General features: G+C 39.8%; 1 protein-coding gene across 4 annotated transcripts in view; it reads right to left on the reverse strand.

Moving 5' to 3' along the window:
- The window catches only part of FABP12 (fatty acid binding protein 12), a 63,878-nt gene extending 46,378 nt beyond the window's left edge, over window positions 1–17,500 (reverse strand). For all 4 annotated transcript variants that reach the window (XM_065519406.1, XM_065519403.1, XM_065519405.1 and 1 more), the window contains exon 1: window positions 17,414–17,500. In XM_065519406.1, the coding sequence (XP_065375478.1) occupies window positions 17,414–17,460 (47 nt within the window). In that variant the 5' untranslated portion in view covers window positions 17,461–17,500. The remainder of the gene's footprint in view (window positions 1–17,413) is intronic.
- Window positions 17,501–26,032: the final 8,532 nt, after the last annotated feature.

Genomic DNA, 26,032 nt, shown 5'->3' on the forward strand with positions numbered 1-26,032 from the left:
TCTACTCTAAGATTTGGAAAGTGACAAGGATGCCCACTGTTCCCATTATTATTCAGCATAGTACTGGAAGTCCTAGCTACAGCAGTCAGACAAGAGAAAGAAATAAAGGGCATCCAAATTGGAAAGGAAGAAGTCAAATTATCCTTGTTTGCAGATGATATAATCTTATATTTAGAAAAACCTAAAGACTCTATCAAAAAACTACTAGAGTCAATAAACAAATTTAGAAAAGTCACAGTATACAAAATCAACATCCAAAAACCAGTAGCATTTCTACATGCCAATGGCAAACGATCTGAAAGAGAAATAAAGTAATCCCATTTACAATAGCTACAAATAAAATTAAATACCAAGAAATTAATTTAACCAAAGAAGTAAAAGATCTTCAGTGAAAACTATAAACCATTGATGAAAGAAATTGAAGAGGACACACACAAAAAATGGAAAGATATTCCATGTTCATGGATTGGGAGAATCAAGATTGTTAAAATGTCCATACTACTCAAAGTAATCAAAACATTGGTAGGGATTCAATGCAATCCCTATCAAAATACCAATGATCTTCACAGAAATAGAAAAAATAATCCTAAAATTTATATAGAACCATAAATTTCTCAGAATAGGCAAAGCAATCCTGAGCAAAAAGAACAAAACTGAAGGAATCATATTACCTCACTTCAAATTACACTGCAGAGCTATGGTAACCAAAACAGGATGGCACTGGCATAAAAACAGACACATAGACCAATGGAACACAAGAGAGCCCAGAAATAAATCCATAAATCTAGAGTAAACTCATATTTGACAAAGGTGCCAAGAACATACATTGGAGAAAAGACAATCTCTTCAGTAAATGCTGCTGGAGAAACTGGATATCCATATGCAGAAGAATGAAACTAGACCCCTTTCTCTTGCCATATACAAAATTCAAATCAAAATGGATTAAAGATTTAAATCTAAATCCACAAACTATGAAACTATTAAAATAAAATATTGGGGAAACTCTTCAGGACGTTGGACTGAGCAAAGATCTCTTGAGTAATACTCCACAAGGACAGGCAATAAAAGCAAAAGTGGACAAATGGGATCAGGTCGAGTTAAAAAGTTTCCACACAGCAAAGAAAACCATCAACAAAGTGAAGAGACAACCCACAGAACGGGAGAATATATTTGCAAACTATCCATCTGATAAGAGATTAATAACCAGAATATAAAAGAAGCTCAAACAACTCAATAGGAAAAAAAACTAATAATCTGATTTAAAAATGGGCAAAAGATCTGAATAGATATTTCTCAAAAGAAGACACACAAATGGAAAACAGACATATAAAAAAGGTGCTCAACATCACTGATCATCAGAGAAGTAGAAATCAAACTACAATGAGATATCACCTCACCTCAGTAAAAAATGGATTTTATCCAAAAGACAGGCAATAACAAATGCTGGTGAGGAAGTGGAGAAAAGAGAACTCTTGAACGCTGCTGGTGGGAATGTAAATTAGTACAGTCACTATGGAGAAAAATATAGAGATTCCTCAGAGAAACGAAAAATAGAACTACCATATGATGCAGCAACACCACTGCTAGGTAAATGCCCAAAACAGAGGAAATCAGTATAGCAGACATATCTACACTCCCATGTTTATTGCAGCACTATCCACAATTGCAAAATTTGGAAGCAACCTAAGTGTCCATCAATGCACAAATGGATAAAGAAAATGTGGTACACATACACAATGGAATACTATTCGGCCATATAAAAGAATAAGATCCTGTCATTTGTAGCAACATGGATGGAAGTGGAGTACATTATGTTAAGTGAAATAAGTCAGGCACAGAAAGACAAATTTTGCATTTTCTCACTTATTCTTGGGAGCTAAAAATTAAAGCAACTTAACTCACGGAGATTGAGAGTAGTATGATGGTTCCCAAAGGCTAGGAAGGGTGGTGGTGGATGGGTGGGGGAGTGGGGATGGTTATGGGTACAAAAATACAGTTAGATAGAATAAATAAGATCTAGTATTTGATAGTACAACAGGGTGACTACAGTGAACAATAATTTATTGTAAATTTTAAAATAATAAAAGAATATAATTGGATTATTTATAACACACACAAAAATAAATGTTTCAGGTGATGGATACCCCATTAACCCTGATGTAATAATTATACATTGTACACCTGTATCAAAAATCTCATGTACCTCATAAATATATACACTTGATATATACCCACAAAAAAGTTTCAAAAAGTATTGGTGTTTAAAATGTTGACTTAATCAGATAGGTTTGTCTTAGAAACCAAGATTGCCATCAAACCGGTTTTTCACATTGTGGTTTACTGTATGGTTCTGTATTGTAGCCAGATTAAACAATGATGAGGTCAAATGGAAACATACAGGCTTTCAACACTGGCTCCAAGGGCTAGCATCTAGAAGAAACAGACTGATTCTACAGAGTTCTGAAGGGAGCCGGTGACTTAGCAGTTCTGTCTTCAGTTTCTCTGTGGTGAGCTGAGCACAAAAAGAGAGCAAAGCCTAAGGTTAAGTTTCCTTTAATCTGTATCTCTCATCAAAACAAAAAGAACAAACTGAAGAGACTGCAAACATAGTACATGCTCACTCCAAGATTGAGTAAGCAGTTTTAAACTATGAGCAGCCCACGGAGAGGGCCCAATTTATTCCAAAAAGTTTTGGGAATGAAATGCGTTCTTTACCCTTGTTTTTAAACAAACCAGCAGACTCTTAGTCATAAAAACATTCCCTCCAGGTAATAACTATCATTTTCTTTAATATTATTGTTACGGGATCTTTGGGGGGTTGCTTTTCTGGCCAGAAACCTGTGGCTGGTGGCACCTTTGCCCAAGTTGTGCTCAGGCCTGCTGGGCTCATTCTGCCTGCTCGGCCTGGCAGGCTGCACTCAATTCATGCTACTGGCCTGAATCCCAAGCCTCCAAGGTAGACTGGAGTCAGGCATGGAGCTGCAAGGAACATGGGGTCTGGCCACTGGGCACGTCAGCTGCTGCCACGTGGTGGGCAGCTCCCCGTGCCAGCATTGGTGCCAGCTTTCTGCAAGGCTGCAACTGGACCAGGTGCATTGCAAACAGCTTCCCCAGCTGGCACCAGGGAATGTGGTGGTGCCCGGAAGCTTGGAGATGCCAAGACCCACAGGGACCCAAAGAGGGAATCACAGCCCTGGCTGAGGGAGCTCCCAGGTCTGGGATTCCCAAAGGGCTGCAGCTCTTCTATCCTTCTCTTTGCTCAAAACATGGCAAGCGAGGGGCATGTTTCAGCCCCGTTTGTGTTATAGCAGCTCTTTTAGCCTCACCATTCCACAGGTCCCAAGTTCTTGTTCTGCTACCAGGAAGAATGAGGCATGCAGACACTTGAAGGGTGAGCAAGACAAAGAGGAGTTTTATTGAGTAATAAAACAGTTTAGAGGAGACCTCAGTGGGCAGCTCCTCTTCATAGCCAGGGTGCCCTGACTAGTGTTCAGCTCCTAGCAGAGAGGGCAGCTCCTCTCTGCAGGCAGGTCGTCCTGACAGGTTTTCAGTTCTCAGCAGAGAGGGAGCCTCCTCTCTGCAGCTGGCAGTCCCGTTGTCTCTAGCTCTCAGCAGAGAGGAGGCTCCAGAGTGGGCGGCTCCTTTCTTCAGGCAGCTTGTCCCATCGTCTGCAGCTCTCAGCAGAGAGGGTAGTTTCTCTCTGCAGCTAGTCGTCCCGTCATCTCTCGGTCCTCTGCTCTCCTCTGGCTAAACCCGGGGCTTTTATGGGCCTTAAAGGGGAGGAAGTGCACACCAATCGGTTTATGGGTGGCCATGAGTGGGCCTAGAAAAGGTACCACAGGTCCCCACTCTGGTCCGCAGGACTGAAAGCCCTGCCCCCAGCCTTCAGGTCCTCTCTGGCCCGAAGGTGGGACCTCATAGGGACCCACCCCCTTTTGCCCAGGAGCCCGTATGCCTCCTGCCACCGTCCATGGCGCCCAGACTGCTCCCTCCAAGGGGCAACTGCAGGCCAGCGCCGAGCCACCCTCAGGTCCCCACTCAGTCCCCCAACCCCACCCACACTTGTGGGTGGTCAAGGTCTGGAGGAGGCCAAAGTGGCAGGATCCCAGCGTGAACACACTAGGCCACGCTGTGATAGTATTGGGCTCGGCCTCAACCCAGCTCTGAGATCAAAGCTGGTGCTGGGAGCCGGGGAGAGGCCAGGCAGCCAGAGCAGGCACCTTTGAGCCTGCAAGGGCAAGCGGGGGACCTTCTCAGGCCCCCAGGAGTGCAGAGAGGCCCAGGTCCATAGCCCCAACTTGGGCCTTGAGTAGCTGCAGCTGCACCTGGTCATCCCAATGTGGGGTGGACCCTGGGGATGCAGCCCAGGCAGCCCCAGACAGAGTCTCTTCCTGAGGCGCAGAAACCCGGAGCCTTCGGCGGGGTGGGCACGGCAACTGCACCGCTGGTCAGTCCCAAAGCGGGTGCCGCTCCCACTTTCCACCCTAGGCCCTCGAAATGCGGCTCCAATTCCACCTTCTCCCCAAGCCCTCCCTGCAGCACCAGTGGGCGAGAGTGGGAATGCAGGGCCACGGTTGGGAGCCATGAAGGCTCTGGGCTTGGGACTGGGTTCGCCTGGCCATATGAGGATGGCGGCGGCGCAGTCGGCTGCCTTAAGGACTTGGGGCACAGGGGATGCACTGCTGCTACTGCTGCTCCCTCAGCCTCTCCTGCTGCCACCGCCCACACCTCCCCCACTGTGGATGGCCTGCTGCTGCTATTATTAGCAAGTACTTTCAAATGCCCTAACTTATTTTATGTGACGAAGGATTATTCCCTTTTTATAGATGAAGAAACTAAATTTCATGGAGACTAAGTCACATGGCCAGTAACTGACAGAGTTAAACCTGAACCCAAACCAACTTTTTCAAAACATCATCAATGTTTTCCTGTGCTCCAGTTTTCAAACTTCATCGGCGAAATGTTGGGGTCATTTAAACCTGCTGCTTTGCATTCAGGGAAACAACTAACAACCACAAGGAAACATGGTACATTTACAGAAATCATTTATTCTTGATTTTGTGAAATAACCCAAATTGAAACTTGACTTCCTCCAACTCTTGAACCTATTATAACATACTTCCAGAAATATGCTTACTATTATGATTTTTAAAATATTCTATATGATTATAACATGTTTTTCTTTTTATTATTTTTCCATAAGTTATTGAGGTACAAGTGGTATTTGGTTACATGAGTAAATTCCTTAGTGGTGATTTGTGAGATTTTGGCGCACCCATCACCCAAGCAGTATACACTGCACCATATTTGCAGTCTTTTATCCCTTGCTCCCTCCCACTCTTCCCCCCATGTCCCCAAAGTCCATTGTATCATTCTTATGCCTTTGCATCTACAGAGCTTAGCTCCCACGTATCAATGAGAATACACCATGTTTGTTTTTCCATTCCTGAGTTACTTCACTTAGAATAATAGTTTCCAGTCTCATCCAGGTCACTGCAAATGCTGTTAATTCATTCCTTTTTATGGCTGAGTAGTATTCCATCATATAAATATGCCATAGTTTCTTTATCCACTCGTTGATTGATGGGCATTTGGGTTTGTTCCACGATTTTGCAATTGTGAATTGTGCTGCTATAAATATGCATGTGCAAGTATCTTTTGCGAATAATGACTTTTTTCTCTATAGGTAGATATCCAGTAATAGGATTGCTGGATCAAATGGTAGTTTTACTTTTAGTTCTTTAAGAAATCTCCACACTGTTTTCCAGAGCGGCTGTACTAGTTTACACTCCCACCAGCAGTGTAGTAGTGTTCCCTGATCACTGCATCCACGCCAACATCTACTGTTTTTTGATTTTTTGATTATGGCCATTCTTGCAGGTTGAGGTGGTATTGTGTTGTGATATTGATTTGCATTTCCCTTATCATTAGTGATGCTGAGCATTTTTTCATATGATTGTTGGCCATTTGTATATCTTCTTTTGAGGATTGTCTATTCATGTCCTTAGCCCACTTTTTGATGTGATTGTTTTTTTCTTACTGATTTTTTGAGTTCATTGTAGATTCTGGATATTAGTCCTTTGTCAGATGTATAGATTGTGAAGATTTTCTCCCACTCTGTGGGTTGTATGTTTACTGCTAACTGTTCCTTTTGCTCTGCAAAAGCTCCTTAGTTTAATTAGGTCTCAACTATTTATGTTTTTTATTTATTGCATTTGTTTTTGGGTTCTTGGTCATGAAATCATTGCCTAAGCCAATGTCTAGAGGGTTTCTCCCAATGTTATCTCCTAGAATTTTTGTAGTTTCAGGTCCTTAATCCATCTTGAATTTGTTTTTGTATAAGGTGAGAGATGAGGATCCAGTTTCATTCTTGTACATGTGGCTAGCCAATTATCCCAGCACCATTTGTTGAATAGGGTGTCCTTTCCCCACTTTATGCTTTTATTTGCTTTGTTGAAGATCAGTTGGCTGTAAGTAGTTGGGTTCCTGGGCTCTCTATTCTGTTCTATTGGTCTTTGTGCCTATTTTTATACTAGTACCATGCCATTTTGGTGACTATGGCCTTATAGTATAGTTTGAAATCAGGCAGCGTGATGCCTCCAGATTTGTTATTTTTGCTTAGTCTTGCTTTTGGCTATGCAGGCTCTTTTTTGATTCCATATGAAGTTTAGAATTGTTTCTTCTAATTCTGTGAAGAATGATGGTGGTACTTTGATGGGGATTGCATTGAATTTGTAGATTGCTTTTGGCAGTATGGTCATTTTCACAATATTGATTCTACCCATCCATGAGCATAGGATGTGTTTCCATTTGTTTGTGTCAGCTATGAATTCTTTCAGTAGTGTTTTGTAGTTTCCCTTGTAGAGGCCTTTTGATTCCTTGGGTATATTCCTAAGTTTTTTCTTTTTTTTTTTTTTTTTTGCAGCTATTGTAAAAAGGGTCAACTTCTTGATTTGATTCTCTGCTTGGTTGCTGTTGGTATAATAGAACAGCTACTGACTTGTGTACATTAATCTTGTATCCGGAAACTTTGCTGAATTCTTTTATATTGGTTTATAGTACTAAAATCATAATTCAGCAAGTAGCAATTGAGCATGAACTATATTTTAGTCCTACGTAATCATTCTGCGATTACATAAAAGTAGGCCAAAGTCCTTGTTTCAAGTAGTCTGCAGGCTTGTGGGAAATAATAACACAAAAAATACAAGTCACTGCTATGCATACATAATATAAATGAGAATTTGCCTGAGGCAAAAGAATTATTTAACTTTCTTTTTTTTTTTTTTTTTTTTGAGACGTAGTCTTGCTCTGTCACACAGGCTGGAAGGCTGGAGAGAAATGGCATAATCTCAGCTCACCGCAACCTCCACCTCCCAGGTTCAAGTAATTTTCCTGCCTCAGTCTCTAGAGTAGCTGGGACTATAGGCACATGCCACCACGCCCAGCTAATTTTTGTAGTTTTAGTAGACATGGGGTTTCACCATGTTGGCCAGGATAGTCTTGATCTCTTGACCTTGTGATCCGCCTACCTCTAAGCCATAACATCCTTGCTTTGAATATTTTGTCAACAAAATGAGTTCATTAAATAAAACTCTTCTATTAATTAAAAAGGCCAGTGGTCTGCTCAAGTAACTGCTTTATCATTCTCTACACAGGATAAACAGACATTCAATATGTTGGTTAAAATATAGACTTATCACCAAAAAAATAAATAAAAGAAGAACTAGCATCTAGTCTTCTTTAGTTGTTTAAAGACACATTCTATGGACAAAGCATGTACTTTCTGCATGAGAATCCAGATGTTGACGACAATCTAGTCCCTTGGAGTTTTCCATTGTCCCCCCAAAGGCAAAGTTCTGTCAACGCCTCTCAACTGCACCCTAGGCACAAGTCAAGCTTATGCCCACCCACCCTGCCCAACTGTCTCCTTAAAACAGGCCTTTCTGCCCATTTTTTTGTTCATCCAGAAAGGGAAGCTATGGTGAAGTAAGAGTCTTGAGTAAAATATACAACAGAATACTTTATAAATATAGTAAATTCAATTTTATTCTTCCTATTGTTTAAGATTCGGGATAGTCTGAGAACTTTTCCTGCTTGTCTAATATTTTTGATCCAAGCTGTTTTTTCCTGGAGGTTTCTCTTACTCTCAGGGGAGAAACAGTAGGACTTTGCTTTTGACTGCATAGCCTAAAAGCATGGCCTGGAGCAAGTCTCTAAGACGGGGCAAGAGAAAATCAACAGGATGGGGAAAGGATTGAGAAGAGTCTGTTGCTGGGTAGAAATGCTGAACTCTAATCAGAGTGCCAACAAAGATACAATGAAAGCTGGAATGAAGGCAGAGCCCACTCTTAAAGGCTCTTATGCCTTTGCTCAACCCATAGGGGTCAATGCTACCTGATCACAAGGCTTGAAAAGGGAGGACTTTGTGATAACAAATGTCTCTTCCCTAATATTTTTACCTGTGGAAACACTCTCCTGCTCCAAAAGTCTGGTTTGACCTTGAGGAAGGGGAAGGAGTTCCCTATCACATGGCTAAGATTGAATTTCTTAGCATCCTTGGGGGATAAATCTCAGAACCAGATTTAACTTCATTTTGAACAAATAAGGAATGTAACATTTCTACATCCCTAAACAGATACAGTGCCAAAAAGGTCTTCTCCATATAACATTATAGTCAAATTTTTGAACGTCAAAGACAGAGAGAATTCTAAAAACAGCAAGAGAAGAGCATCTAGTCACTTATAAAAGAACCCCCATCAGATTAGCAGTGGGTTTCTGAGCAGAAACTTTACAAGATTGGAGAGAATGAGATAATATATTCAAAGTTCTGAAAGAAAAAGAACCACAGATTCCATACCCAGCAAAGTTATTTTTCATAAATAAAGGAGAAATAAAGTCTTTCCTAAGCAAGCAAAAACTGAGAGAATTCATCACAATTAGACTGACTCTATAAGAAATGCTCATGGGGTCCTACACTTAGAAGTGAAAGAACAATATCTATCATCATGAAAATTCACAAAAACATAAAAACAACTGGTAGAGCAAACACACAAACAAGGAAGAGGAAAAGCTCAAATGTTACCAATACAGAAAACCACAAAACAACACTGATAAACAAGAAGAGAGAGAGAGAAAAAAAAAATCCCATAAATCAATTAATAGAATGAAATAGCACTAATATGTCAATAATAACCTTGAATGTTAACAGATTAAATTTCCACTTAAAAGAAATACATTGGCTAACTGGATTTTTTTGTTTGTTTGTTTTCAGATGGAGTCTCGCTCTGTGGCCCAGGATGGAGTGCAGTGGCATAATCTTGGCTCACTTCAACCTCTACCTCCCAGGTTCAAGTGATTATCTTGCCTCAGCCTCCTGAGTAGCTGGGACTACAGGTATGCACCACCACACCTGCCTAATTTTTGTATTTTTAGTGGAGACAAGGTTTCACTATGTTGGCCAGGCTGGTCTCGAATTCCTGACCTTGTGATCCACCCACCTTGGCCTTCCAAAGTGCTGTGATTATAGGCGTGGCCTATAATCCACTGTGCCCAGCCCTGGATTTTTTTAATGATCCAACTATAAGCTACCTACAAGAAACTCATCTCACATGTAAAGACACATGTAGACTAAAAGTAAACAACTGAAAAAGATATTCTATTGAAACAAACCACAAGCAAGCAGAAATAGCTATAATTATATCAAATAAAATAGACTTTAAGTCAAAAATAGTAAAAAGAGACAAAGAAGGTCATGATGTAATAATAAAGATATCAATTCAGCAAGAGATTATGACAATTCTAAACATAAATGCACCATGCACTGAGGATCCAGATATATATAGCAAATATTACTAGATTTAAAGGGAGAGGGAGACTGTAATACAATAATAGTTGGGGACTTTGATACTCCATTCTCAGCATTAAACAGATTATCTAGAAAGAAACTTAACAAAGAAATATTGGATTTAAACTGAATATTAGATCAAATTAACCTAACAGACATTGACAGAACATTTCATTTAGCAATTACAGAATACATATTCTTCTCAGTACATGAAAGATTCTCCAAGATAGACCACATGTTAGGACACAAAATAAGTCTCAGCAAATTTTTAAAAATCAAAATTATATCAAGTATCTTCTCAGACCACAATGGAATAAAACTAGAAATCCATAAAAAGAGAAACATTGAAACTATACAAATATATGAAAATTAAACAGCAGACTCCTGAAAGACCACTGGGTCAAGGAAGAAGTTAATGAAGAAATCAAAAGTCTCATGAATCAAATGAAAATCAGAACACAACACGTCAGAACCTATGAGATACAACAAAAGCAGGGAAGAGGGAAGTTTATAATAGCGATAAGCACCTACATAAAAAAAGTAGAAATATTTTAAATAAACAATCTAACAATGCACCTCAAGGAACTAGAAAAGCAAGAAGAAACCAAACTCAAAATTCATAGAAGGAAAGAAAAACAAAGATCAGAGCAGAACTGAACAAAGTAGAGACAAAGAATCAACAAAACAAAAGTTTGTTTATTTAAAAAGATAAACAAAATTGATAAAACATTTGTTAGACCAATCAAGAATAAAAGAAAGAATGCCCAAATAAACATAATCAAAAATGAAAAAGGAGACATTACAACCGATATCACAGAAATACAAAAGAGCATCAGAGATTATTATGAATGACTACACACTAAAAAACTGGAAAGCCTGGGGGAAATGAATAAATTCCTGGACACATACAACCTACCATGATTGAGTCAGGAATAAATAGAAAACTTGAACAGACCAACAAGTAATAATATCAAGGTAATAATAAAAAGTCTCTCAAAAACAAAACAGCCAGGAATTGATAGCTTCACAGCTGAATTCTACCAAATATTTAAAGAAAAACTAACACCAATTTTCTTCAAACTCTTCCAAAATTGAAGAGGAGGAAATTCTCCCTGATTCATTATATAAGGCCAGCATTACCCTGACACCATAAGCAGACAAGGACACAACAAAAACAAAAAACCTACAGGCCAATATCACTGATTAATGTACTTGCAAAAATCCTCCACGAAATATTATCAAACTGTGTGCAAAACCCCATCAAAAAATAATACACCATAATCAAGCGGACTTATTCCAGGGATGCAAAGATGGTTCAGCTACACAAATCAGTCAGTGTGATACATCATATCAATAGGCTGAAGGACAAAAACCATATGATCATCTCAATGGACAAAGAAAAAGCATTTGATAAAATTCAACATCCTGGAAAGTGACATCAGCAAGTTGGCTCACTAAAGAAGCCTAGAATTCTTCCCCCAACAAGAAAGGAACAAGTCAAGGAATAAACAGCTAAGTTTTGACTAGAGTGTCAAAGACATGGTGTTAAAGTGTTAGAGTGCAGGAGGTGAGTGGAGATGTACCTGTGGTGATTGGAAGTCCAGGAGAGAAGCATGGAGGCACCGGCCTCTGCAGCTCCATCTTCCCCACGCAGATCAGATTGGCCTGGACTCAGAAGGGACTTCCCATTGTAGGTAAAAGGCAAGTAAGCAAAAGATTCTTACCAGCCCCCATTGCCACTGAAGATACCTACAGTTTTTCCAACAGGCAAATCCCACAGTCCTCACAATTTCGGAGCCCAATTTGAAGAGCTACTGGGAATTCATACAGCTGCATTGCCCTAGATTAGGAACACAAGGTGTGACTTCCCACCCTGATTAATCCGCTGTGAGCCAAGATGCTGCAGATATCTCTTTGATATATTGATTTCCTTTCTTTTTTTTTCTTTTTCTTTTCTTTTTTTTTTTACAAGTAGGAAAAATTTTATTTTTTGGTAAAATTTACAGTGTGAAAAACAAGTAGAATAGGAAAAATGCACTTGAAGGTAAAACACTAATAATACACATTTATGAACTAGTAGTTTTATGTATTTTCTACAAATATACACAATGCATTTACATTGAAAAGCAATCCAAAGAGGAAGACACTATGCAAAGATCCATTTACATGGATGCAACTGTTTTTTCAGTCATTAGGTACAGCTGCCAGATATATTTAATATAATATATTGATTTCCTTTCTTTTGGATATGTACTCAGAAGTGGAATTGCTGGATCATGTGGTGATTTTATTTTTAGTGTTTCTGAGGAACCTCCGTACTGTTCTTCAGAGTGGATATTCTAATTTACATTCCCACCCACAGTGTACAAGGGCTCCTCTTTATCCATTTCCTCACCAGCATTTATTAGATAATAATCTTTTTGATGAAGGTCATTTTAACTCATGTGAGATGATATCTATTATGGTTTTGATTTGCATTTCTCTGATGGTTAGTGGTGTTGAGCACCTTTTCATATACCTGTTGGCCATTTGTTTGTCTTCTTTTGAAGGTATCTAGTCAGATCTTTTGGTTATAAGTCCCTCGTCAGAAGGATAGTTAGCAAATATTTTCTTCCATTCCGTGGATTGTCTCTTCACGTTGTTGATTGTTTCTTTTGTTGTGCAGAAGCTTTTCAGTTTGAGGTTACACATTTGTCAGTTTCAGGTTTTGTTTCCTGTGTTTTTAAGGTAATACCCCAAAAATCTGCCAAGACCAATGTCTTGGATCATACCTTCAATGTTTTCTTCTAGTCGTTTCATAGATTCAGGTCTTAGACACAAGTCTTTAATTCACTGTGATTTGTCTTTTTTTGTGTATAGTGAGAGATAGGGTTCTATTTTTGTTCTTCTGCATATAGTTACCCAGTTTTACCAGCATCATTTATTAAAAATACTGTCCTTTCCCTATTATATGTTTTTAGCATCTTCTTTGAAAATGAGTTGGCTGTAAATATCTGAATTTATATCTGAATTCTCTATTCTGTTCTATTGGTATGTATCTGTTTTTATGCCAGTCTCATGCATTTGGCTACTATAGAGTTATGTTACAATTTGAAGTCAGGTAGTGTGATGCTTCCAGCTTTGTTCTTTTGGCTCAAAATTGCTTTACCTATGAAGGGTCTTTTGTGGTTCCATATAAATTTTAGGATTTTTTATCTATTTCTGTGAAAAATATCATTGGCATTTTGGTACGAATTTCAATGAATCTGTAAATTGCTTTGGGTATTATCATTTTCACAATATTAAGTCTTCTAATCCATGAGTATGGAATAACTTCCCATTTTTTGTGTGTGCTCTTCAATTTCTTTCATCACTGTTTTATTGTTTTTTTAATAGATCATTAACTTCATTGATTAAATTGATTCCTACATACTTTATGTTCTTTCTTTTTCTTCTTTCCAACTTTTATTTTAGGGTCAAAGGGTACATGTGCAGATTTGTTACATGGGTAAATTACATGTTGTGGGTGTTTGATGTACAAATAATTTTGTCACCCAGATAATCAGCATAATATTCAATAGGTAGTTTTTCATTTCTCACCCTCCTCCCACCCTCCACCCTCAAGTAGGCCCCGGTGTCTATTGTTCCCTTCTTTGTGTCTATGTGTACTCAATGTTTAGCTCACATTTGTAAGTGAGAACCTGCAGTATTTGGTTTTCTATTCCTGTGTTAATTTGCTTAGGATAATGGCCTCCAGTTCTATCCATTTGGCTGCAAAGGACATGATCCCATTATTTTTATAGCTGTGTAGTACTCCATAATATATATGTACCACATTTTCTTTATTCATCCCACTGTTGATGGGCATCTAGGTTAATTCCAGGTCTTTGTTATTAGGAATAGTGCTGTGATGAACATATGCATGCATGTGTCTTTATGATAGAACAATTTATATTCCTTTAGGTGTATACCCAGTTATGGGATTGCTGAGTCAAATGGTAGTTCTATTTTAAGTTCTTTGAGAAATCTTCAGACTGCTTTCCACAATGGCTGAACGAATTTATGTTCCAACCAGCAGTTTATACATGTTCCCTTTCCTCCACAACCTCACAAGAATCTACTATTTTCCACTTTTTAATAATAGCCATTCTGACTGGTGTGAGATAGTATCTCACTGTGGTTGTGATTTGCATTTCCCTAATGATTAGTGATATTGAGCATTTATTCCTGTCCTTGTTGCCCACTTGTATGTTTTCTTTTGAGAAGTGTCTGTTCATGTCTTTTGCCCACTTTTTTAATGGGGCTGTTCGGTTTTTGGTTATTGATTTGTTTGCAAACATTTTCCCCATTGTGTAGGTTGTGTGTTTACTCTGTTGATAGTTTCTTTTGATGTACAGATGCTTTTTAGTTTAATTAAGTCCCACTTATCAATTTTTGTTTTTGTTGTAATTGCTTTTGGAGTCCTTGTCATGAAGTCTTTGGCAGGGCTGATGTTCAGAATAGTATTTCCTAGGTTTCCTTCTTGGATTTTTATCATTTTGGGTTTGACATTTAAGTCTTTAATCTCTCTTGAGTTAATTTTTGTATATGGTGAAAAGTTGGGGTCCAGTTTCAATCCTCTGCATATGGCTAGCCAGTTATAACAGCACCATTTATTGAACAGGGAGTCCTTTCCCCACTGCTTGTTATTGTTGGCTTTATTGAAGATCAGATGGTTGTAGGTGTGCAGCTTTATTTCCTGGTTCTCTGACCTGTCTCATTGGTCTATGTGTCTGTTTTTGGACCAGTACCATGCTGTTTTAGTAACTGTAACCTTATAGTATAGTTTGAAATTGGGTAATGTGATGCTCCCAGCTTCTTTCTTTTTCTTTAAGATTGCTTTGGCTATTCAGATTCTTTTTTAGTTCCAAACGGATTTAAGAATATTTTTTCAATTTTGTGAAAAATCTCATTGATAGTTTGATAGAAATAGCATTGAATCTGTAAATGTCTTTGGGCAGTATGGCCATTTTAACCATATTGATTCTTCCTATCTATGAGCATGGAATGTTTTTCCATTTGTTTGTGTCATCTCTGATTTCTCTGAACAGCGTTTTGTAATTCTCATTGTACAGATATTTCACCTCCCTGGTTAGCTGTATTTGTAGGTATTTTATTCTTTTGGCTATTTTGAAGCCAAAAAACATTAGTAGCATTTCTGTACACCAATAATGTCCAAACTGAGAGCCAATAACTTGATTTGGCTTTATCAGATCTAGGAACCTGTATTAGTCAGGGTTCTCTAGAGGGACAGAACTAATAGGATAGATGCATATATAAATAAAGGGGAGTTTATTAAAATGTGTTGACTCACGCAATCACAAGGTGAAGTCCCACAATAGGCCATCTCTTAGCTGAGGAGCAAGGAAGCCAGTCCAAGTCCCAAAACTTCAAAAGTAGGGAAGCTGACAGTGCAACCTTCAGTCAGTGGTCAAAGGTCCAAGAGTCCAAGAGCTGAAGAACTTGGAGTGTGATGTTCGAGGTCAGGAAGCATCCAACATGAGAGAAAGATGTAGACTGGAAGACTAAGCCAGTCTAGTTTTTCCACGTTCCTCTGTCTGCTTTTATCGTAGCCACACTGGCAGCTAATTAGATGATCCCCACCCAGTTTGAGAGTGTGTCTGCCTCTCCCAGTCCACTGACTCAAATGTTAATCTCTTTTGGTAACACTCTCACAGACACACCCAGGAACAATACTTTGCATCCTTCAATCCAATCAAATTGACATTTAATATTAACCATCACAGAGCCTTTGGGCAGAGACTGTGGGGTTTTCTAGATAAAGAATCATATTGTCTATGAAAAGAAAGTTTGACTTCCTCCCTTCCTATTTGGATGTCTGTTATTTCTTTCTCTTGACTGATTGCTCTGGTTAGGACGTCTAGTATTTTATATTCTTTGTAAATTGTAGCTATTACAAGTGGGATTGCTTACTTGATTTCTTTTTCATATTGTTCACTGTTGGTACATATAAATGCTACTGATTTTTGTGTGTTAATTTTGTATACTGCAACTTTACCGAATTTATTAGTTATAACCGTTTTTTGCGAAGTCTTTATGTCTTTCTAAGTATAAGATCATGCTGTCTGTGAATAAGGCTAATTTGACTTTTTCCTTTATAGTTTGGATGCCCCTTTATTACTTTCTCTTGCCTAATTTGTCTGGCCAGGACTTCCAGTATTATGTTGAATAAAACTGGCAAAAGTAGGCATTCTAGTATTATTTTAAATCTTATAAGAAAGGCCTTAAATGTTTCCCCACTCAGTACAACAACAGACTCTTTAAGGAGAAAGGATTAGGAGATACAGGTTTGCTGGGAACACAACGGGAAGAGAAGCAAAGAGGTGCAGACATTAGAGGAAAGTCATATGAATATCCCAACTGGGGGCTGGCAGTGGATATGTCCAAACTTAGAAGTGAATCAGGGGAGCTTTAAAGGCTTGAACCCACTTCAACAGGGCATGTTGGAGCCACAGCCCATCCCTAAGCACAGCACTCCAGATCAGCAACTACAGACGAGGTGACTGCGACCTCACTAGGTTGCATAAGTGGGATATATTTATGCCTTTCAAGATGCTGAAGGAACCAGCAACTAGAAGAGGGAAAAAGGAAAGCTCTGTAAAGAGCAAATCCTACCCCTTTCCTGAAGGAAAAAGACTGGGACTGGATAGTTGGATCTTGCCAATGCTGGAGTGATGGGGGAAATCTTCAAATTAAATTTTTGAGTTAATTTTTAAAAATGAACAGAAATGAATCCTTTAAAACAAAACAAGCCTTGGCAGAGTCATTCATGCCTACAATCCCAGCACTTTGGGAGGCCAAGAATTCAGGATTGCTTGAGCCTAGGAGTTTGAGACCAACCTGGGCAACATAGTGAGACCTAGTCTCTACAAAAAATAAAACAAATTACCCTTCTCCTGTCTGCAACAATCTCTCTAGCTGGCAAAAACACAGGGAATCCATCACCTTCACCCCCAGAAACCACAAAGAGCCCTGACCTTCCTCTGACCCCACTCCTAACCTGGCAGTGTCTGGGATAGCAGGTCACCCAATTCACTTTCCCCCTGTTTAAGGAGAGTAAGAAAGGTTGACAAGCCCCTGCTTAAGCAGACATTTAAAAAAGAAGTATCTATTTTCCTGTTTTTTAGACAGCACCACGCCTTATGAAGATTGTTTTGGCACCTCCAGTTCTTTGGGTTTCTGGGAGCAAAGCATCTCTCTCTGCCTGCAAACTGCACCTTCTAAAACAGGCTGCTTTTCCCCTCTCTGCAGGCAGACATCAAGCACCCACAGAAGACAGCTGGCTCTGAGTGGTCTCTTTCTAGTTAGCCTTTCGGGAAATAGTTGGTCTTAAACATAGATGCTTTCTTGAATTTAAAATTTGAACTGTATAATGACTTTTGTTCATAGCTTTGAGACACTGAAATTCCAACACGAAAAATTCCAGACAACGTTCTATTATTTACACATACATAATAAGTTCGAAAGACATTTCTAAAACTGTTCTAATTGTGATAACATAATCTCCATTTAAGCAACAGAGTGTCCTACCTGAGAATTCCAAGAAGAGAATTCAGGTGAACCTGAGGAAGGACCATGGGACTTCCACCTGCCCGTTATGCAGAGGCAGCACTTACCAATGGGTCCCCTGAGGTTAGAGGATTTCCAGGCTGTGTTAGAGGATTACTGTTCTATTTATGCTTCCTGTCTCACCATTTCAACATATGGTCAGCATTGGTTTTCCAGGGACCATTTATACTTTACAAACTACATCCAAGAATAAGAGACAGAAAGGAGTTGTAATGAAATGCAAAATACTATGATTCTCAAATTGTTTGAATTGAACCTTCAAGAAAACATGCAAAAAAGGAATATTGGCTAACTTTCATTCCTAAAGCAATCAAGTGATAACATTTTTAAAGCATCATAATTTGAATACCCAAAGATTTTTTTTAAAAAATATTCAGCTTTACCTATTTTGCTTCTGCTAATAAAATACAAATGATTTATTTAATGTTTATTCTTCTTTTACAAAGTTTGAATAACTGTAGGAATTACATTTTGATAATTTCTTTTGATTACTACTTTATTTGTCCTGAGATTATTTATTTATTTATTTTATTTTGAGATGAAGTCTTGTTCTGTTGCCCAGGCTGGAGTGCAGTGGTACAATCTCATCCCACTGCAATCTCAGCCTCCTGGGTTCAAACGATTCTCCTGCCTCAGCCTCCCAAGTAGCTGGGACTATAGGCGCCTGCCACCATAACCGGCTAATTTTTGTATTTTTAGTAGAGAGGAGGTTTCACCTTATTTGCCAGACTGGGCTCGAACGCCTGACCTCAGGTGATCCGCCCACCTCGGCCTCCCAAAGTGCTGGGATTACGAACAGGAGCCAACACACCCAGCCTGAGACTATTTGTTTTAACCATCTACTTAAATTAAAATATGCAGGACAGGTCATTAGATCTAATCATTGTTCCATTAACTCATTTTAAAGCAGCTTCATCTGCGCTTGGAGAAAACTGACTTATGTTAAGTAATAGACTCCCTCTAGTGGATAAAGATGGGAGGAGCAGACTGAGTTTTTTTTGGTTTTTGTTTTGGATTCCCCAAAAGCTAGGCTTTGTTAAGTTCAATTTATCAAGTCTCCAGCAAGCAGTGTATGAACGTCCTTGTAGTTTAATTTCATCTGCATTGTTGTATTTTATTTCCATCATGGTTCTCTTCATCCTTGAAGTCATTCAGCCAATAAATGTTGGATGCCTGCGATGTGTCAGGCCCGGCTCTGTGCACTGGAGATACAGCAGTGAGTGAACAAAACAATTTGAAATCCTGTCTTCGGGAAACTTAAAACAATATCAGATTATTATCATCATGTGCTTTCTACATGCCAGACCACGTACTTAGTGGTTTGCAATTATTATTAAATTGAGTCTTCCCAACAACCATGTTTGAAGACTGAGAAGCTAAGAAACTTGCCCGAGATCACACAGAAACTGACGGACCAGAACACCTCAGGAACGTCTCTGACCATCTGGTCAGTTACAGACAACCCAGTAATTCTGAGTGGCCCTGTCTTGATTTTAATTGTGTTTTACTTTTTTTAACTGTCTGTCTTCTCCAACTAACATCATTATAACCCTAGCACCTGACACCTGCCACTGGGTTCTCCAGAAACACCTGGTTAAATGACTTAAGGATAATGAAATAAATAGGCAGAGAGTCAAACTCTGGACTATTTGACAGCAAAGCCCTTCTCACCGATGTCTCTACTGCCTGCATGAGTGTCCAGAAAATAGAAAGCAACCCCTTCCTGGACGGCTCAGCTGAATTATTTCAGAGCTGTATGTCGGCTCCATTCTCTTAAAGAGTAGTTGAGTAAAATGAGTCTAATGTGAATGAGATCTGATTCCGTGGAAGATTTTTAAATCTTTAGCCCTTTTCCTCTTTAGAAAAAAAATAAGTGCAGCTCGCTGCCAGTGCTCATTTAATTTTACATAAACTTGCTTTTTGAGGCTGAAGAAAATCTCACTGACTTTCAACATGAAAATAAAATGTAAAAATTGTTCTTCGAATTCTTTCTAAACAGAACTAACATGAGAACTGTCTGAATCATTGGAATTGTCTATTTTGGAAAAATCATATTCATCAAATGAATCTTTGGCCAACAACTGTTCGAGAACAATGGTAGGAATACCACGTTTTTTAGGTTGACATTCTCAGTGAATGAGAATTGCTGTATTTTGTAAATGGAAATACCACCTCTAAAAACAGAATGCTATGAAGAGAATGATGGATTTTGTTTCCAAAGTCGCTATACTAGAGAGATGTAAAAATAATAATAAACGTGAGATACTTGGTGGAAGTTATCTCGGAGTAAACGCTGCAGCTGCCAGCGCCACTGGCAAGTACTAGGGGGGAGAATGGGAAAGGGTTAAACAGGTTCTCAGTTGCCAGCTCTCCTGGTGTGATACCACTAGAAGAATAAGAGAGAAGTCAAAGGTGCCTTCAACTTTTGGAGGAACGTATTCCCCTAAAAGGGCCTAGTCTGCTGTGGGCAGCAGGAACTTACCAGAGAGGAACAGATTCAAAACCCGCTAGAGATATCATCCATAGGAATTTGGCAATGATTAAAGAGATGGTGATGCAGAAGATGTGGGAATGAGTTCTTTTGGGGACATGATGAACTTTAAGCAAGTGTAAGAAGTCCAGGTAGAGACGCCCAGAGGGCAGCTGGAAGAGCCACCTGAGTTTGGGAAGGAAGAATTAGGAAGATTGAGAGTAGTCTGCTGAGAGGTGATAGTTGACATTGTAGAAGAGGTGACTGCAGAAAGGCAGGAGGATACGATGATTTAGAAACAATTCTCCTTAGAGGATCTTCTTAGTGTGGATCCATCCTGTTGGAGAGAGATTTATCAAGGAAGTTGCTATGTGAGCTGGACAGAAGTGAGCTGCCCTTGCATGTGCAGAAAAACCTGCTGTGAGTAGAATCTAATGCCAGTATAAAGGAGCTCGTTTACATGGAACTATTTTGTTATTTTATAGTAGTTATTTCATCAATCATTATATACTCTATACCATTACTTGCCACTAGCCAAGTAACTTAAGAGTGTGATAGCTATCATTCAAATCTGTTAACCTTTCTTTGTGTGTTTAAAAGTCATTAGCGTTCTGGCCAATTGCAGAATAGTAAATATTGAAAGAGTTATCTTACCATTTGAAGTGGTTTCTGGCTACAATAAATATTTGTTCAGGTTGTAACACTGCCTGGGCAATCACTAGGTAAAAAGGCAGGATCAACTTCCAGTGCTAGAACAAGCAGGAAAAATTACTAGGTGCAGGAAAAGTTGTATGGTGGATGTCTCTTAACCTACTCTTTAAGTTTGAATTTTAAAGGGGAATTATCATTGTGTGCTCACATTACACAAGGCATAGTAAAACAAACCAAAAAGAGTAAATGAAAAAGGGGTTATTTTAGAACAACAGTTTTAAAAAACAAAACAAAACAAAACAAAAACAGAAACAGGGTGATCCTGAATATTGCAAATCAAGAGGCCCAGCCTGTCATCCAAACCTCATGAAATTCACAGAAGTGGTTCCTTCCTCCTTGTTAAGCTTTTTCTGTACACGGAGTTTTGAAAGATAAGCTTGCCAGTTGATGCTCTGCAGTTCTTTCTTCATTTCACCCTGATTGTTTTCTCCACAGTCAAATTATGGTGATAACTGACAACCGACATCTTAATTAGAGAGGTCAAGATATCAGTTTCTGGTGGGTTAAAATGCTCTTAGAGTCACTATTTTTATTTTATATGTAACAACTTCCTTGATAAACCTTTCTTCAAGAGGCTAGATCCACACTAAGTAGATTCTCTGAGGATCTTTTGTCTCTGATTTCATCTTTCTGCTTTAGTGCAAACACCTCTTGTCCTACAGTGTTAGCTATCACCTCTCAGCAGACAACTCTCAGTCTTCCTAATTCTCCTTCCCACACTCAGTTGGTGATTCCAGCTGCCCTCTGGATATCTCTACCTTAATTTCCTACTTTACTTGAAGCTCAACATGTGCCAAAAAGAACTCACCCCAAATCTGCTCCTGCATCACCATCTCCCTAATAATTGCCAAAATCGCATAGATGATATCTTTACCAAGGATTTTGGATCGGTCCCCTTCCTGTGAGTTCCTGCTGCCCACAGTCAAACTGCCTTCATTCATTATTTCTTGGACTATTATAAAAGCCTTTTAACTGGCTTCTATTATTTCCAAATACACTTCTGTCTGCATGCTGCCATTCATCAATCTCTGAATCCTGTGTGCAAGTTGCCATTAATCTCTCTGCTGTTCAACAGCCTTGAGCAGCCCAGCCTGGCATCTAGGACCCTGCACAACAGGGTGTCTCCCGATATGTTCTTAAACCTAAGTGCGTGCTTCCTAAACCAGAGTTCTCGCCCTTCCCTAAACTAACCAGTCCTTCCCTGACTCCCAGGGTTTTCTTACACTATTTCTTCTTCATGATATGCCAGTCACATCTCTGTCTGTCTGGATTTCATCCGTTCTTTAAGGCCTTCCAGTTCAAAAGCCAGCGTTCCCACAAAGTATCTCCAATTCCTCCTGGGAGTTTTCCCTCCAAATCTTTATCACACCTTGTGGTCTCATTTCATCAAACTTTCCTTATTTTTGTTCTTGGTATTAGAGTTATTAGTATAGTTTCTATTAATTTAAAATGTGTCCTATTTGTTAATAAGACACATTAATTTATGTGTCTTATTCCCCCTATACCCCCCACACCCCCATGCTGGATGTGGTACAGCAATCAGGTGTGAAAACAAAATAAGTCTGAGGACCACCAAATCGCTAAGCCAAAGGGAAAAGTCAAGCTGGGAACTGCATAAGAGGTAAAGCTGCCTCCCATTTAATTCCTAAATAAGATAGCTACAAGGATTTTTAAAAGCTACATACCTCTCACAATTTTCTCACTAGGAGATTCCTTGTGGTCCCCAAGATCTTTACCCTAAAACAGTTCTGTTGAATTTCACACTCATAATGTAAATTGATAGGTACTGGAGAAAGGATAGAACTCAAAGTCATCCCTCAGCTCACCTGAGACAAATGCATATCTGATTGCTTCCTTTGCCCTATGTTTATTTTATCTTATGTAAAAATGCAGATTCACCAAGCCAGATGAATGCAAAAGTAACTATTCTGGCGCGGCGCAGTGGCTCACGCCTGTAATCCCAGCACTTTGGGAGGCCAAGGGGGCGCAGATCACGAGGTCAGGAGATCGAGACCATCCTGGCTAACATGGTAAATCCCCATCTCTGCTAAAAATACAAAACAAAATTAGCCAATGGTGGTGGCATGTCCCTGTAATCCTAGCTACTCAGGAGCCTGAGGCAGGAGAAAGTTGTGAACCCGGGAGGCGGAGCTTGCAGGGAGCCAAGATTGCGCCACTGCACTCCAGCCTGGATGGCAGAGCGAGACTCCGTCTCAAAAAAAAAAAAAAAAAAAAAAAAGTGACTATTCTGCCCACCTCTCACATGTGAATGGCTGATCAAAGATTCAAAAGAATGCAACCATTTGCCTCTTATCTACTCACACCTTTAAATTTTTTTTCCCTATTCCCCACTATCTACCCTTCCCCCTTTAAATATTGAAGCTCTGAAAATCATCTTTGGAGAAAGTCACAGACCTGTCACCCAGGTGCCTGTCCCTAACCTTGGCAAAATAAACTTCTAAATTGATTGGGACATATCTCAGATACCTTTTGGTTTACACAAGAAAAAGCAGGTGCTTTGAATCCTAATTCTAACACCCATCTGCATAGTCAGGGGCAGTTTCCTTATCCATTCTAGACTTATTTTTTTCTCATTTGTGAGAAGGGAGTAACGCTCAACTTTTTCAAATTAAATTAAATCATGTATATTAACTACCAGCTACTCGCTAAATGCTCCTCTTACTAACTATAATTATCCAAAGGGGGAGCACTCAGCCTTCCCATCTCCAGACCCCTGCAGTGCCCTTGCCCACACCTTCAGAAAACAGGTGCTCCTAAGCTTGGTTGAACTGAAGGACCTTGTCTTTAGGTGGGTCCCTTTGCTTAATACTTATCTCAGAATTTAGAAGCCGTTTGACAGACACTTTGCTGACTGATGGAGCACTAAAGGATATTTCCCCATTAAATTAGTCAGTCTCCCTTGCCTTCCGCCACGATTATCAGTTTCCTGAGGCCTCCCCAGCAATGCAGAGCTGTGAGTCAATTAAACCTCTTTCCTTTATAAATTACCCAGTCTTGGGTATTTCTTCATAGCAGTGTGAGAACGGACTAATACAGGTATTATAAATAATCTAGAGATGATTTAAACTATAAAGGAGGATACCTATGGACTATATGCAAATACTACACCATTTTATATTGGTCATTTGAGCATCTGCGAATTTAGATATCCTCTAGAGGTCCTGGAACTAACCCTCAAAGACACCAAGGGAGGATTGTGTTAACTCTTACCCCTCAAAAACGAAAAAAAAAAAAAAATTCTCAGCTTGTTGTGAAGGTTCACAACAGAAGAACGAATGCTGCTGCAGCTGAAAGAAATCCAGTCTGAACTTTATGTCAGTGAAGGTGGAGGTGAAAACCCTGAGATGAGGAGAGGGGGATCAAGCCTAATGACCGTGTAATCCTTATTAAGGAATTTAGACTTCATCCCAAAACGGAGGAGCCATTAAGCTGGTGATCACTGATTTGCATTTACAAAGACTTTTCGAATATCTACAGCCCTCACACCTCACCTTCCATCATATGTAAAGTCAGATGAATGATGTTAAGAGGTTAACACTTGAAACTCTAAAGTAGTAAAAGAAATTCAGAATGGAGAACACTGTGTTGGGAAAACCCAAGCACCGTGCACACAGTCCTCACTGCCCTGAGTCTGCCAACTCTGAAGGGGCCAGACAAGCTGCTATCACTTTGACGTCAGGGATATGAAGGTATGTTGCCAGTTACGAGACTAAATCAATGATAATGTTATTACATTGTTCCTCAACATAACATAAATAGTAACCTTATACTTCTCTTATATTGTTCCTCACAAACCCCACCTCCATTACTCCGTCATGCAAGCAAACACAATCTCTAAGAAAAAAGAAAAGGAAAGTGGACATATAGTACTGTCTAAGCACCCCCTGCCTTGTACCCCTGGAGATACAAGCTCCCAAATGTTTTTATTAGTGAGTCAATTATTTAACAGGGATATTGAAATATATTGGTGGGAAAGTATTCTCAGATGTGATAACAAAAGACAAGTATTTTATTTTCTATATGTTTGTGATTAATGAACATCTTTTTTTTTTTTTTGAGACGGAGTCTCGCTCTGCCGCCCAGGCTGGAGTGCAGTGGCCGGATCTCAGCTCACTGCAAGCTCCGCCTCCCGGGTTCACGCCATTCTCCTGCCTCAGCCTCCTGAGTAGCTGGGACTACAGGCGCCCACCACCTCGCCCGGCTAGTTTTTTGTATTTTTTAGTAGAGACGGGGTTTCACCGTGTCAGCCAGGATGGTCTCGATCTCCTGATCTCGTGATCCGCCCGTCTCGGCCTCCCAAAGTGCTGGGATTACAGGCTTGAGCCACCGCGCCTGGCCAATGAACATCTTTTAAGAGCTGAACCGGGAAGGCAACTGAAATCCAGGCCATAGTGAGTACAGGCCACCTATGGCTCTGCTGAAGGGAATGTGAGTAAGCCCATGACCCAGAGTCGTTCAATTTACAAAGGATTCCCTTGGTTTTAATACTGTTTTACTAAACTCAAATATTGGCTAAAGAGGTTATTTGAAGAAAAAATAATGTTTCAGAAATGGAAATACCTAATATAAGATGATTCCTTACGTGTAGTTTGTCATCTAGTGTTAATTTGTGGGAATTAAAAAAGGCAGGTACAATAGTATCCAAGGAGGCTTATCAGGTGGCAAAGCAACATTTTCATTTTAAGGTATCAAGTTGTGTCCTAAGACCCTCTAAGGTTCCTGGAGGTGGATGAGTAGGCGGGCATGTGAATTGGCTACTTTTAAGAAATCAAGCCAAACACGGTGGTCCTTGCCTGTAATCCCAGCACTTTGGGAGGCTAAGGCAGGAGGATTGCTTGGGCTCAGGAGTTTGAAACCAGCCTGGGCAACACAGAGACTACATCTCTATAAAAAGTAAACAAAAACAAAAAAGCCAGTTGTGGTGGCTCACACCTGTAGTCCCAGCTGGGCAGGAAGCTGAAGTGGGAGGATTGCTTGAGCCTGGGAGGTCAAGGCTGCAGTGAGCCATGCTTGGGTTGCTGCATTCCAGCCTGGAAGACAGGACAAGACCCTGTCTGAAAGACAAAAAAGAGTTACATCTAGGAAACAAAATGGTTCTCAATTCTGGCTGCTTGGTATCACCTGGGAAACTTAAAAAATACAGATGGCCAGGTGACCCTCCAGACCTGGTTAGACACTCAGGTGGGATGCCAGCAACGGCTTATCTATAAGCTCCCCAGGTGGTTCTAACGTACAGCCAGCAGAGGGACCACCAGGCAGGGGGTTAAGACTGCGCCCCCGCCGTGTCTCTGCGGAAGTGTCATTGCTTAGCTATGTCACCCTGAGCAGGGAAATTGGGCTAATTAACATCTATGTGCCTCAGTACAAGGAGGATAATA

This window comes from Macaca fascicularis, chromosome 8 (genome assembly GCF_037993035.2).
Source record: "Macaca fascicularis isolate 582-1 chromosome 8, T2T-MFA8v1.1".
Lineage (NCBI taxonomy): Eukaryota > Metazoa > Chordata > Mammalia > Primates > Cercopithecidae > Macaca > Macaca fascicularis.